The 14,685-nt window shown below is 36.2% G+C and overlaps 1 protein-coding gene across 1 annotated transcript; it reads left to right on the top strand.

The window, feature by feature from the left end:
• The first annotated feature begins 6,061 nt into the window (after positions 1-6,061).
• LOC113236093 lies at positions 6,062-6,712 on the top strand. The gene is made up of 2 exons (XM_026472079.1): positions 6,062-6,212; positions 6,312-6,712. The coding sequence occupies exons 1-2, from the start codon at positions 6,062-6,064 to the stop codon at positions 6,710-6,712; spliced, it is 552 nt and encodes a 183-aa protein (XP_026327864.1).
• The last annotated feature ends 7,973 nt before the right edge of the window (positions 6,713-14,685 follow it).

The following is a 14,685-nucleotide window of genomic DNA, read 5'->3' as shown; positions in this document are numbered from 1 at the left end:
AATGCAATAAAGAATGAATATTTTATAATTCAAGAACAACACTGAAATAAACCTTCGTTCTATGATTATGTCGTGATGTTCTATTAATATATATATAGGCATAACGTTTTAACAAAAACCGAGTTTCTCAAACTACTTTTTTGCAAATTCAAATTCAAATTATTTATTGGATTCATGTTGTTACATAGGTCTTATGTTAGATAGTACAGATCAAACATAAACCCTATAAGGGCATAGCAATGTCAATCCTAAATTTAAATCCCAAATTTAAATTTATTGTTACAATTTTTACATTATTTCTTAATTTGATATTCGATAAAATAAACAATTAAATTAAATAAAAATTATTACTAATCGCCAACAGTAGCAAACTCATTTTAGTTCTATTTTTGAAGAAGTTTCTCGTCAAGTTATTTACAATTTTATAATTTCATTTAATTTCTCGTCAAGTTCAAAATTTATTATTGCACATAGAAGCATATTAATAGTTGTACATTTATGTGTTCCAACAATTTGTATTAGATGATAACATTTAATTAGATGACTATAACAATTTCTTATCCATTTAAATTTATTTATTTATTCATTTATTAACTGCACAGGTGCAGATGCTACATCAATACATAGAGAAACATATGAACCCTGCAGGTCACAGCAATATTGGAATGAGGCAGATCGACGCTACAGAGATTTATCGTCTAGATATTGTTGCAATGTATAGTAGTTTTTATTAGTAAGAATGTTTTTTTAAGTTATTAATGAATATACTTGTTTTATTTTCTTGTTTTATGTGCTCAGGCAGTTTTATATTTATAGTTACACGACGTACGTATAGTCAAGTAACAGGCCTAATCGTAATAGGTGCAGTACTACTCTGAGTTTTAAATCGCAACGTTCTGTATGGCACTGCTGCACCCGTCGCCATTAGACTTAAATTTAACAAGTCCCATGTATCTGTTATTTTAAAAGCACCCTTATCTTTCGAAATAAGAGGTATTGCTCATATTAATTTTACTTCTCTGAACGAACTCTTTCTACTGGTACTAAAATACTCTAAGCAATAACCTAACTCTAACCGAAGGCTTTATTCACTTACAATGCGTAGGAGTATACATAATATATACATATATAAGTAATGTATGTATAACGCAATCGGAAAATGGAAATAAGAAGTGTGCGTACGAAAAACGATGATCGCTCCAGGCAAACCGGCGAACCTTTGGTGCAGTAATAAATCAAATTCTAATACATGCTTCACATATAATTTTTGGCGTTGGCATGAAAAATGCCATCTTGCTGACATTTAGCTATGAGTACCCACCATGAGTTTACAATGCCAGGTGTCACTAGCGACAGCGTAAAATGTTTGTATGGGTCAGTATATATCCGTAAGGGAGATACTGAGGCATTGATAGGGTTATCACTGATTTAGTCAGGAATTAAACAAGAAACGTTCGTGGATTTATTCTTATCAATTCGTTCAGTCGGCTCGTGGCGGTGAGACTATGATATCAGATGATTGCATTTAATTCATTTATCGACTTTTCACAGTAATTAGTTCGAAAGAATAATTCATATCCATGTAATCAGGTTTAAATGGGTGTTAACTAACACGCGACGAATTCACATGGAGCGGCGGCGCTCTCTTCCTAACTCTAACTCTCAGAAAAGGCCGTCTTGTCAATGCGCGCTCGATCATAAAGTTTTGACCATCGACTTCGCTCCTTATTTTCATATGGCAAAAGCTGCCAACGACGATCAAGTCATAGGATCACGTTACACGAATTATACAACTAAAAACATTAACGACACCAGCTTCATTCTCTTTGCAATCTCACCCAGATTGAGTTGTCAAAACTGACGTGACATTTGTAAACTAAGAAACGAGAATAGTTAATTCAAATCGTAATTTTTTTTTCTCGTGTAAGTATATAATATCTAAGATATATCTTTCGTAAAGCACATGACTTAACCGCTCACGCGATGCGCTACCCTCACCTACACGGCCTTTAAAGGATAGGACAAACCTACCGCAAAATGGCGGCTATCCGGTTTCGCAAATTAGAAAAACATTCAGTTTAAATACAAGTTTTTTCAAATAAAAATTATTATTCTGCATTGCTAAATAAATACCCTCCGTACTACAACAAAAACATCTCAAATAAAATGCAGTAATACACCGCATATCCTGCACTTAAAAAGCACTAATTAAATTTTTGATGTACTTGGATAAATATGATAATATTCCTTTTGAGTGGTTCTAACGTTTACCATGAAATTACTCGTTAAAGTATAGTTTATAAACATTTATATTCAGGGTAAACTTAAAAAACGCTACTTACGGTATGTTTTCAATAAATAAACACCGAAATCACTTGCCCAAACATTAACACTCACACGATTGTTGTGACGTATTTTTGAAATTATTAATATTTTTTAAATGACAGACCCAGGCATTAAAAACTTTATGGTTTGCTAGAGTAGTTACCGAAATAGCAATTAATATTAGTTCTTTTACCTGTTATAACTTCGATATCCGATAAATCGGTATAAACTCATCACCGGCACCTCTAGGTGTGGTATGCTTCCTGAGACGCATGAATCGCGCAACGCTCTGTGGCGGCATGCGTCCACGGCTACATGTATCGCGTGACCGGGTAAATCTTTTTCTGGTATTTTAAAGTAATAACTGGTTTCGATATATACAAGACGTTACTACTTGTTTATGTACTATTCTTGTTCTTGTGTGTGAGCAATAAAGTGTTTACCTATCTATCTATCTATCTTGTGACTTCTGGGGGTTTGTACAATTTGCAATACAAAATTGTAAAGTATTTTCCGGTATCCGTAGCGACAACTTTCATTGTAAACTCATGGTACAGGTACTACCATTGTTTGGACGGCATTTTTTTACTATATAGTTTGACTGGGCTTGGATTTTATGTAGAGTTTCATAGCGATCATATGAAAAACGTTCGAATAAAAGGGATGATGTAGGTACCAGATTTTAAGTCGACACGTATCAAACTCAAAGTGAAACTCACGTAATCGTTAAATCATAGGTAAGCAAATTTCACTTGAAATCGTCACGTTGATTAAACTCTACTACTTATTGGTAAGGTAGATTTCCCTGAGAAGAATTAGTAAGAAACTCTAGGGCTTAACTCTTTGTAAATAAAGTAAATTTTTATTGGAGAAAGCTACCTTACCCATTTCTGCCACTAAGCAGTAATGTCGACATTGCAACGTTCCGGTTTTGAAGGGTAAGGGTGCTGGTGAAATTACAATCACATGGGACTTGGCTACTTATGTGTCAAGGTAACAGATGCAGTGGCAGTGCCCCTAAGATCTTTACGATTTAAAGCACTGAGTGTCACTGCAACTGTTATTGACAGGCTTGTAATCTTACTATTAGGTACACGACTATTTCAAATATCATAGATCGAAACAATCTGCAAGACGGATCACTACCATGGATATTTATCCATGTATTTATATAATATAATAAACCTTCAGTGCAAAGTTTTTGTTTTACTACATAGTTAAACATCGGAAATGGAAAATTTGAATATCAAACGGAATCTTATTATAGAAACGTGTAATCCATTTCCTCTTAAATTACTTTGTGGCTTTGTAAAAACAATATGAAGAACAACCAGTTTATTTCTACTTCATTCTTTGGAGTACCTACTATAACAAAACATGACAATAAATACATGTTCCCTCTCCCACATTAAACTAAAATAGACTAAAATGGTACTGAAATAAAGTTGTAGTTATCGATTCCATGCATTATTAAATTAAAACGTTTATATCGCCCTTACGTCGCTAATCATTTATTTATTCACAAGCTAGCGACGTCACCGATTACGAAGGAATATTGACATCATTATAGTTCTCTAAACGAATCTGGAAACGAATTTGGACTACTCTCAAATGATCTCATTATCAATGAGAAATCATGGTTACTCACGCGATACCTGTTGATAACAATAGTTGATTTTACAAGATAATAAGCGACTCGGTTACCCATAACAGTTTCAATGCCACCGAAAACTTTCAATCGCAAACATCTGAGAGTCACTGCGCCCGAGATCCTGAGACATAAGTTGACAAATCCTATGTGCCTGTAATTTCACCAGCACTCTTACCTAAAACCGAAACGTAGTAAATGCTCACATTACCGCTTGGCAGCAGAAATAGGTAAGGTGGCAGTATTTCCCTTGACGAACTTATCTTAAGATGTCGATAGGAAATGAAACTATTTTTTCAGATATATCACGCAGCCGTGACCATGGGACATGTAAAGGGCTCGAAACGTTGGTTTGTATGAAAAAAATACACGTGATTTAGACCCAAGAAAATAGTTTCATTTCCCATGTGCAATAATCGCGAAAACCTAAGGACTTGATATATTAAGGTACTTTTAACTGCAATTGAAACATGATATGACAAACTCTATAATGTCAATGTTATTTCTTACGAAGTCAAAGTATTGGTTACAGTGAAAAGCTACACAAAACCATTACCCACACCCAACTAAAAACATCAAAATATTATGTAGTAGAAAAGGACATTAATGTTACTGAAATAAAGTTTTAATTATCCATTCCATGAATTATTAAACCGAAACGTTTGTACTTCCATAATATTGACATCATTTATTCACAAGCTAGCGACGTCATCAATGATGAAGGAATGTTGACATCATTGTTGGTTCCATAAATGAGTTTACGTTATACGATGAAAATCATAAGTGATTACGCAATAGGATAGTTATAATATTACATTCAAGTATTGTGGATTTAAGAATATAATCAATATAAATATAATCAAAAATCTCACTCAAGTTTTAAAATCAGAAGAAGAACGGCGGTACTAAGATCTTACATCTTGGAACCGACTTTGAAATTAGATATATCTTTGACAAACAGTATGTTGTCTGGATACTGCTGTTCGCGAATCTTTGCACTGGAGTCCTGTAGAGTGGGTAGCATCATGTGCGGAGTGTATAATTAATTTTAATTTCCACTATCTACTCATTATTTTATTTTTTTAACCAATCTTTGTTTCTTTTTTCTCAATTTAATCAGTTTGACCTGTAAACCACTTTGGTACTGTAAATACTGTAAGCTTTCAAGTGTTTTCAATAAATAAATAAACGTTTCAGCAGGGGTACGAAAAATATAGTTTAATAGCCGTAGAGGTCTTTGTGACAGCGTCCTGGGAAGTACTGTCACCATAGCAGTAATGTGAGCATTATTGCGTTCCAGTTTTGAAGGTTAGTGTGCTGGTGAAAGAAATTATAGGCACATGGGACTTGTTCACTTGTGTCTCGGAGTGACGGACGCAATGGCACTGCCCCTCAGATCTTTGTGATTTAAAGCTCTGAGTGGCAGTGAAACTGTTATGGTCAGGCGTGTTGCTTACCATCAGCACATCTATTTCGTCTCGTCACTTAGTACAAGAAAAAGAAAATAGCGATAGAAGATGTCAATACATTTATAGTGTCAATAATAATAATATGCTAGGTAGCCACACCAGTTACCTGGTTTCACAACTAGAGAATTCCCTGTACTATGATTAACTAGAATAGAACCAATTTAGAAAAGTTAAATTCCCAAATCGGTCCATAGAGCACAGAAGGGCCACCGAGATCGACAAAACAATTATCTGATTTCATTTTGCGTACACTCAAGAGTAAGTTGACACTTTGGAGCGTTCTCCGGTATTTAGGCTCGAGGTTCAAGGTGTTCAAATTCACAGTGTTATGCGAGAAGTTTTAAGGCTGTGAGATATTCATCAATAGATTCACCACTCTGGTAAAGAATTTGAATTTGGGTCACTGTTGTATTTTGTTTTGTTCCAAAGTGTTCGTTGTTCATTTAATGTACTTGTGCGGTCTGAGACGGCTATTATTTTCAAAACTTGCCTTTATATGAAATAGATCCGTGAAGCTCGCTGGGCGCTATGTAGGTGAACTATATTTTTTAACATCTAGTAGAATTTCTGGAAGACGTAATGAAGATACTCAATTGGGATGAGAGAGGTGTTAACGTCAATGGCCGCCGCATGTCGCATTTACATTTCGCAGATGATCCTCATGGCTGGGAACTCCGCTGATCTCCAGGCTACGCTCCAAGACCCGAACGAGGCTTCACTAGCTATCGGCTTTGAGATGAACAAGTATAAAACCAAGATCATGTCCAACCGTCCGAGCCCATAACCTACCACCATCCTCGTTGGGAACACCCAGCTAGATGTAGTTGACGAGTATATTTATCTTGGACACTGTTTATTTTTTGGCCGAGTTTCCCGAGACAAGGAGATCGCAAGAAGGATTCAGTTGGGAAGAGCCGCCTTCGGAAAACTGGAGGACTTCTTTAAATCTAAAATCTCTCAAAGCCCGAAAACTAAAGTTTATAACCAATGCGTCCTGCCCATACTTACTTACGGCGCCGAGGTGGCCACAAAGGAATACATGCATAAAATCAAAGTAGCACAAAGGACAATGAAGCGCACCATGCTCGGCATTTCCCTCGTCGACCGTATATCCGACGTAGATATAAGACAGCGAACAAGGGTCATAGACGTCGGTATGCGAATCGCGAGCCTAAAATGGAGATGGGCAGGACATGTTGCTAAGCAGGACGACGACCGATGGATCAAAGCAGTCACTGAGTTGTACCCAGTAGGAGCGAGATGTCCTTGAGGTAGACCACCTGTTAGATGGTCGGACGATATCGTCGGGGTGGCCGGAGAAGATGGTGGATGAGACTTGCACAAGACCGATTGTGCTGACGAGCAAAGGTGGGGCTATACGCGGCAGCTGTGTTTACGGGCTGAGATGATGATGATGATAAAAATCCTCCTTACCACTAAACGTTTAAAGTACATTGTCAAATGTTTTGATTAATAAAATTAATTCTTAGTTTATTTTTTCGACTTTACTAGTTGAGGCCATTATAACGTTCAGTGTTAACTGTACCATCGTTGTGGTTATTTTATTTAGTAGGCTATCATGCCATCATCAATTAAATCGGAAATGACACTTCATCACAAATTACAAGATTTAATACAAATCTTTAAGTGAGTCAAGTTTATTACCAACCTCGCCATTCAACGTGATAACAACACTTGATTTGAAAATTTTGTATTTAACATTGTTTTTATTTTCGGTCTCAAGTTTTGTTTAACAAACGATAATAATAACGGCGCGTACTCCAAATCTGAGTGCTCGAAAGGGCACTTACACTGATGTACTACGTGATTTTTGAGAGCACTTGTGAATTTTTAAGAAATCTGCGAGAGAACCAGATGCCTGGAAGGTTTATGACGTTTGTCTTTCTAAATTGGTTTTATTAAAAAAAAGTTACATGTTTCTTTTTTTTACTTTTTTTATTGCGATCCAAGAGACAGTGTCTGAGTGAATTAATTATATGTGCAATTTGTAAATTGAAAATAATTTGAAATTTACTGGGATAATATGGAAAAATATGAATGTGTGTGGTAAGAAATTATTATTTTTTTTGTTGTACATTTTGTTTGTACTTACCCATATTAAATGCCCTCGGAAGGAAAAAGGACACAGCTAATATTTTTAACAAAATTCAGTTATCTATTTACATATTCGGAATCAAGAAATAAAGGCCACTCTAGTTATTTTCTTGTGGAAATATGTCTCAATAATTATTGAATATACGGCAAGTTCAAAGAGCATAATTCCTTCAATAATCAGATATTAACCATAAAAAGTCATATTTGACGTTTATTTAAAAACACTACTATCAAAGGATTTTACTTAGTAATGTACAGAGCTGTGCCCTTATTACGTAGTTAAATTGGACACAAACTGCTTAAAATTATGCCCTTTACTTCTATTCATGAGTCAAGCATTACTAAGTTAAAACAGAAAATTGAAGGTTATTTTAAAAATGGCTGATTATTTTTAAAGTAAGCTGGAGAAAAGTTTCTGTATAAAACATGTTAGTACTTTATTTATGATATAAATATATACTTATAACATAAATAACGTACTTAATATCAAACGTATATTTTAACTATTCTTTTAAAAAAATAAAATTTAAAAAAATTCTTGATAAAAATCAACAAATATTTAAGCAAATTTATATACGAATTCAGAATTTGCTGCTTGTGCCTTTTTTCTTTCTAAGGCAGTAAAGTATTAAAAAATAAAGCATACAACAAACACTTTTTACAACTTTTCACAAAAAGTAACGTATAGTTTTTCTGGATTTGGATTACGAACATCCATGGGAATTATTTCGTTAGCTCTTTCAGGTTACTTTTTAATTTTTTTCATAACAAATATTCTGAAAGTTAAATTATATTATAAGAAATCCGACTTACTGGTACTCTCTTTGCTTCGAATTCGACTATGGACGATGGCGGAGCTGAGCCACCTACCACCCCTTGGTGCGGTACCTTCATGGCAGAAATCGTTATAACGCAACAGCGGGTTCGGCATGAGTTGCTTTCGCTCAATATTCATACGGCAAGTGGCCCAGACGGTATAGCGGTGCTTAAAGTGCTCCGGAGCTGTATCCTGTGTTAACGCGCCTCTACGCGCTCTCCTACTCGCTATCAGAAGTCGCGATCTCGTGGAAGACTGCCTACGTACATTCAGCGCCCAAAAAAGGTGACAGATCAGACTCGTCAAATTACAGGCCTATAGCCATAACCTCCCTTATCTCCAAGATGATGGAGCGTGTAATTAGCGCCCAGCTTTTTAGATACCTAGAAGTTCATGATCTAATCAGCGACCGCCAATATGGCTCCGCCATTGTCGCTCTACTGGTGACCTTTTAGTGTATCTCACACACCGATGGGCCCCTGCCATTGAGAGTCAAGGTGAGGTTTTGGCTGTCAGCCAAGATATGACGAAGACTTTTGACCGTGTCTGGCACCGAAGTCTTCTTTCGAAGTTACCATCATACGGGCTACCCGAGGGGCCATGCAATGGGTTGACAGCATTCTGTCCAACATAAGAGCCGTCGTCGACGGTAGTTGCTCTGACGGTTTGGACATTAACACTGGTGTCCCGCACGGTTCTGTGCTGTGCCCAACGCTGTTTTTGCTGCACATCAATGATATGCTGTCTACTGACGGCATTCACTGTTACGCGGATGACAGCACAATGGACACCTATTACACTGGCCATGCTAAGTCTCCTTGGTATTTTGTAGAGGAGAGCCGTAAACAACTTGTGTCACAAACAGAAAAACCCCGGAGAGGGTTTCTGAGTGGGGACGACTAAACTTAGTCCAGTTTAACCCCACCAAGACACAAGTTTGCGCGTTCACCGCTAAAAGGACTCCATTTGCTGCAAACGTTCACTTCCAGAACAAGCCATTAAATATCTCGGAGGGCATCGGGATCCTTGGTGTCGATATCTCTTGTGACGTACAGTTCCATAGTCACTTAGATGGCAACGTCAAGCTGGCATCCAAAAATCTTGGTGTGCTCAACAGGGTTAAGCGGTATTTCACTTCCGAGCTAAGACTTCTACTTTATAAGTCACAAGTCCATCCCCACATGGAATACTGCTGCCATCTTTGGGCGGGAGCTCCTGGATGCCAGCTTGGCCCTTTGAAGCGGTTCAAAGACGTGCTATGAGCATTGTTGACGATCCTGTGCTTACAGACGATATTGAACCACTGTCTTGGAGGAGAGACTTTGCCTCCTTATGCCTGTTTATCGCTTGTACAATGGCCAATGTTATGAAGAACTGTTTGACATGATGCCAAAAGCAACATTTTATCATCGCAACGCTCGCCACCGGCAGGGAGTCAATTCTCACACTCTCGAACCGAGTCGATCTCGTACTGTACGGTTTCAGAGGAGCTTTCTCCCACGTATATACGTTCTATTAGGTTGTGGAATGAACTCTCTGTCGGGGTTTTCACGGAGGAATACAGCATGTAGTCCTTCAAAAGGGGTTTGAGAACCCTTTAGGACTTCTAAAGGGTCGGCCACGCACTTGTGACGCCTTTGGTGTTGCAGGCGTTCATAGGCGACAGTAACCGCTTTCCATCAGGCGGGCCGTATACTTATTTGCTGCCTACATAATATAAAAAAAATATGTGAACAAACATAGGGTGAGTGTACAAATAATGAAAATTTTAAGAGAAGTGTATCTGAAAATCAGTGCGTTGCTTTTGGGCAACACCCGTAATAAGCTATGGCCTGTTTGGCTTACTGCAGCACTCACAACTTGCTTTTAATTAATTAGTAAATATATGTTGTTTATTACGTATATTTATTTGATTTCATTCCTTTTTGTTATTTTGTTTGTTTTGTGTTTTTTTTTTGTCGTTACTTATTGTTTCCTATTGTGGTGTGTACTTGTGGCATCTATCTAACTATCTATGTTTTTAGAGTCTTAATGTCACGTCGAATATTCATTTATTAATTTTTATGTAAACGTTGTGGCAAATCTGCGATTCGGTGATGGTTCATTGAACTTGAAGCCATTTAAATTCCAGTACTTATACGCTTTAAATAAAAAAAAACATTAAGCCCACGTTTTAAATTGACATGAAAAGCTATTCACGTTCGCTTTCAACAGTGCAACGAGTCGGAAAATAACTTTTTAAAAGGTTTTTGAATGTTTGCTTTGTGTGTGCAACACGGTGACCTTTTTGGGCTAATATTTTTGTTTATATACGTACGATATAAAAACTGCCATTGCTACGGGCCTGTATCACCTCTAAAGTTTAGGTTAAAGTGTACTATGATTGACATACAGGTTACACGACTTCACTGTTAAGCTTAACATTAGTAGCAGTAGAGCTCCTTGTAAAAGAGTTCGTCCAAGGAAGTATTGCTACCTTACTTATTTCTGTCAGCAAGCAGTAAGTTGAGCATCACTGAGTTCAGGTTTTGAAGGGTAAGGGTGCTGGTGAAATTACTGGCACATGGGACTTGTCAACTTATGTTTCAGGGTGACGGACGCAGTGCAGTGCCCCTCAGATCTTTGCGGTTTTAGCCCTGAGTGGCACTGCAACTGTTATGAAAAGACGTGTCGCTTACTACAAGATCCACGACTCGTTCGTCCCGTCACATGGTATCATGAAAAACAAATTTAACCGCGATAATTGAACACTGGCAATCCAATCCAGCGCCTCCTAAACAAGGCAAACGTATTCCATTTGTATTCTATAAATACAACATCAACTTTACAACTTGTAATAAATTGATACAAATGAGAGATACTAAACATTTATTTCAGGGGACGCGATAGTATCACATAAATGAATTTCTCTTTCGAATCGCGTGTCACAACGTACTGTATTGCTTTGAACGATAGTTATAGATTTTATTTGGGTAAACGTTTTCCTTGTTAGTTAAATACGACTTATTATGATTAATAATATAATAAAGTGTAGTCTATTTTAATTATATTATTGTTAATAATAATAACAATAACATACACACAGATACACACACACACACACACAAACACACAAACACCCCCCCCACACACACATATCGACAACCACAAATTACACCCAAACTCTGTGTCCATGGCACCCGCGATACAGGGTTCCCTAGTGCAGGACTATGTTCAGTGTGTGCGTTATTATTTAAAAAAAGCTCTATCTAACTTAAAACATTTAAAAACCACTAAGAAGTATTTTTAAATCTCAATTTTTGAAAGCTTTCTTTATAATCAAAATAGTGGTATCTCACAAAATAGTTATAATAGTACAATTTATAGATAATTTAAGTAGATACGTTAATAAATCTGTTTAGATTTATTCAATACATAAATAAAATTATTTATATATTTATAATATTTCCTTCTTGATCACAAGTTCACAACATCTTATTACTAGTGTTAAATATAACGGATCTTGCGAGGGCGCTCCTATATCTTTTTTTTTAGAGTCAATTGAATTACTTCTAATAAAATATGATTTTAATGAAATTATATTTATAACAGTGATACGTTATTTTAATTGTATATGTTTATTTAACTTAATAATCATAAACATTTAAACATATTAATTCACATAGCATTATTCGAAATAGTAACTGCGTAAGAACATTAGTTGTTTAATATTGAAGTCAAAGAACTTTTATTTGACGAAAATAGATAATGTTGTTTAATATATTGGAAGTAATATACTTTAAATACGTATTAAATATTTTATTAATTTGTTTTCACACTACACACACTTATACCTGTATGTATATACTGTAAAGATTATGTAAGTATTTATTCGATATATGAGTACACACTGCAATAACACTATATACACTCATGATATAAGTATTTGCGTAGTTTATTTTATTTTCTGTTTCGGGACACATACGTCCGTCACTCTCACTCACTCGGCTAGGACCTATTGAAAACCAGCGTCACAACCTAGCCTTGGTTGTGACTTTAGCTGAATGGGATCCTTTTGTATACGCCACAGCCGCACATATGTCAGTATAGTATTAGGGGTTAAAGTATGAAATTGCCGTTTTATTGCAATAGGTTCTTTGAATTTTCATAGAATCTTCATGGTTTGAGGTTTTCGAATGAAACTTTTTCAAATGGTTTCTGTGATTTTTTTTTTTTAAATTTGAAACATTTGAATATCGACTTTCAATTGTTTTTGTTATTCAATTTAGACAAGAAAGATGAATACTGCGAAAATTCGAGTGATTTTTGAATACGAGTTCCGACGCGGAACTAACGCGGCAGAAACAGCCCGCAATATCAATGCTGCGTTTGGAGAGGGGTGAGAGAGGGCTACTAATGAACGCACCGTGCGATTTTGGTTTAAACGCTTTCGTGATGGAAATTTCGACTTAAAGAACGAGCCACGAGGAAGACCGCCCACACAGGTGAATAACGATGAATTAAGAGAGATAGTGGAAGCCGATCCTAGTCAAACTACCCAGGAATTAGCGGCATGGTTTAACGTTACCTTACCCACAATATTGACTCACTTGCGTCAAATCAATAAAATAAAAAAATACGAAAAATGGGTGCCTCATGATTTGACTGATCTGCAGAAAGAAACGCGTGTTGAAATTTATGTTGCCTTGTTGAACCGGTACAGAAATGAAGGAATATTGGATCGAAATGTAACATGTGATGAAAAGTGGATTCTTTATGATAACCGGAAAAGAAAAATGCAATGGCTGACCCCAGGTCAAATGCCACAACAGTGTCCTAAAGCAAAACTTACCAATAAAAAGGTAATGGTAACTGTTTGGTGGTCTCAGCATGGTGTTATTCACTATAGTTTTCTCCGATCTGGTCAAGCAATAACGGCAGATGTCTATTGTGCCGAACTCCGAACCATGTTGACAAAACTAGCAGTAAAACAGCTCCGACTCATGAATCGATCTTCACCGTTATTGCTCCACGACAACGCGAGACCTCACACAGCACGAGAAACCATTTTGACCCTTCAGGAACTGCAGTTAGAAACCATTCGTCATCCTCCGTATTCACCAGACCTTGCTCCAACGGACTACCATTTTTTTCGTGATTTGGACAATTATCTACGTGACAAGAAGTTTTCTTCCCAGGAGGCAGTACAAAATGCTTTCACACAGTTTGTGCAGTCTAGATCGTCGGAGTTCTATCGCAAAGGCATTAATAACCTTCCCATTAGATGGCAGCAATGTATAGATAATAATGGCAACTATTTTGATTAAATAAATTTGTTAAAAATTTAAAAAATAAACAATTTAGATTTTCAGTACAAATCGGCAATTTCATACTTTAACCCCTATTATTATGCAAGTTGTTGTTTAAATGTTTTTAACGCTGTTTTTTTTAACGCTGTGTTTGTGTTATTTCTGTTCTAGCTATATTATTTTTTTAGGTTCTATTTCTATTTCTAAATTAGATTGTCAAATACTTTTTAGTTAACTATTAACGGTCCAATAAACCTTTAATCCTATAATTGCACCACTCAGTATTGATTTTCAGAATTATCGTTCATGTTGTTAAAAAATATATTTTCTCCAATTACACATGCGAGAGACGAAACCCCACATATCTGCATTTCCTTGAAATGTAAAATTACGTTGGAGTTACACTAAACCAATATCGCTTGAGCAAATAATTGGCTATATTTTAAAACAAAACAGCAGTAGAGTAGTAGCAGTAGAGCTCCTTGTGAAAGAGTTCGTCCAGGAAAGTACTGCCACCTTATTTATTTCTGCCGCCAATCAGTAATGTTAGCATTACTGCGTTCCAGTTTTCGAAGATGAAATTACATGATGATCAAATTACACGGGACTTGTCAACTTATGTCTCAGGGTATGACAGAGTACTGCCAAGTGTTCTTCAGATCTTTGCAATTTAAATAAGTTAAATTTAAAAAAGTGTAGCTTACCACCAGGTGCACGACTTGTCCCGTATCCACGTGTCCCGTGTCGTGATATTAAAAAAAAACTGTACTGTTAGAATTACTCAGGAGTAATATCTTTGTGCTCCGTTTATGTATACAATCAAATTTTATAACCATTAGCTATGTCTGTGACTTTATTCGTGTTAAATAGGTATATAATTTATATTAATAAATTTAGTCATAACATATACATGTAGGTTCTTTGAACTTAGAATGCCGTTAGTAAGTCCAGTCAAACTTCGAGTCTTATACAATTCATATGAGAGAGAGACGTTGAGTCTCCTTAGAGAAATGAGACGATTTC

Source organism: Hyposmocoma kahamanoa, unplaced genomic scaffold (assembly GCF_003589595.1).
Source record: "Hyposmocoma kahamanoa isolate Upper Pololo Valley unplaced genomic scaffold, ASM358959v1 88925, whole genome shotgun sequence".
NCBI classification, from domain to species: domain Eukaryota; kingdom Metazoa; phylum Arthropoda; class Insecta; order Lepidoptera; family Cosmopterigidae; genus Hyposmocoma; species Hyposmocoma kahamanoa.
This window is presented reverse-complemented; position numbering and strand designations above follow the sequence as displayed.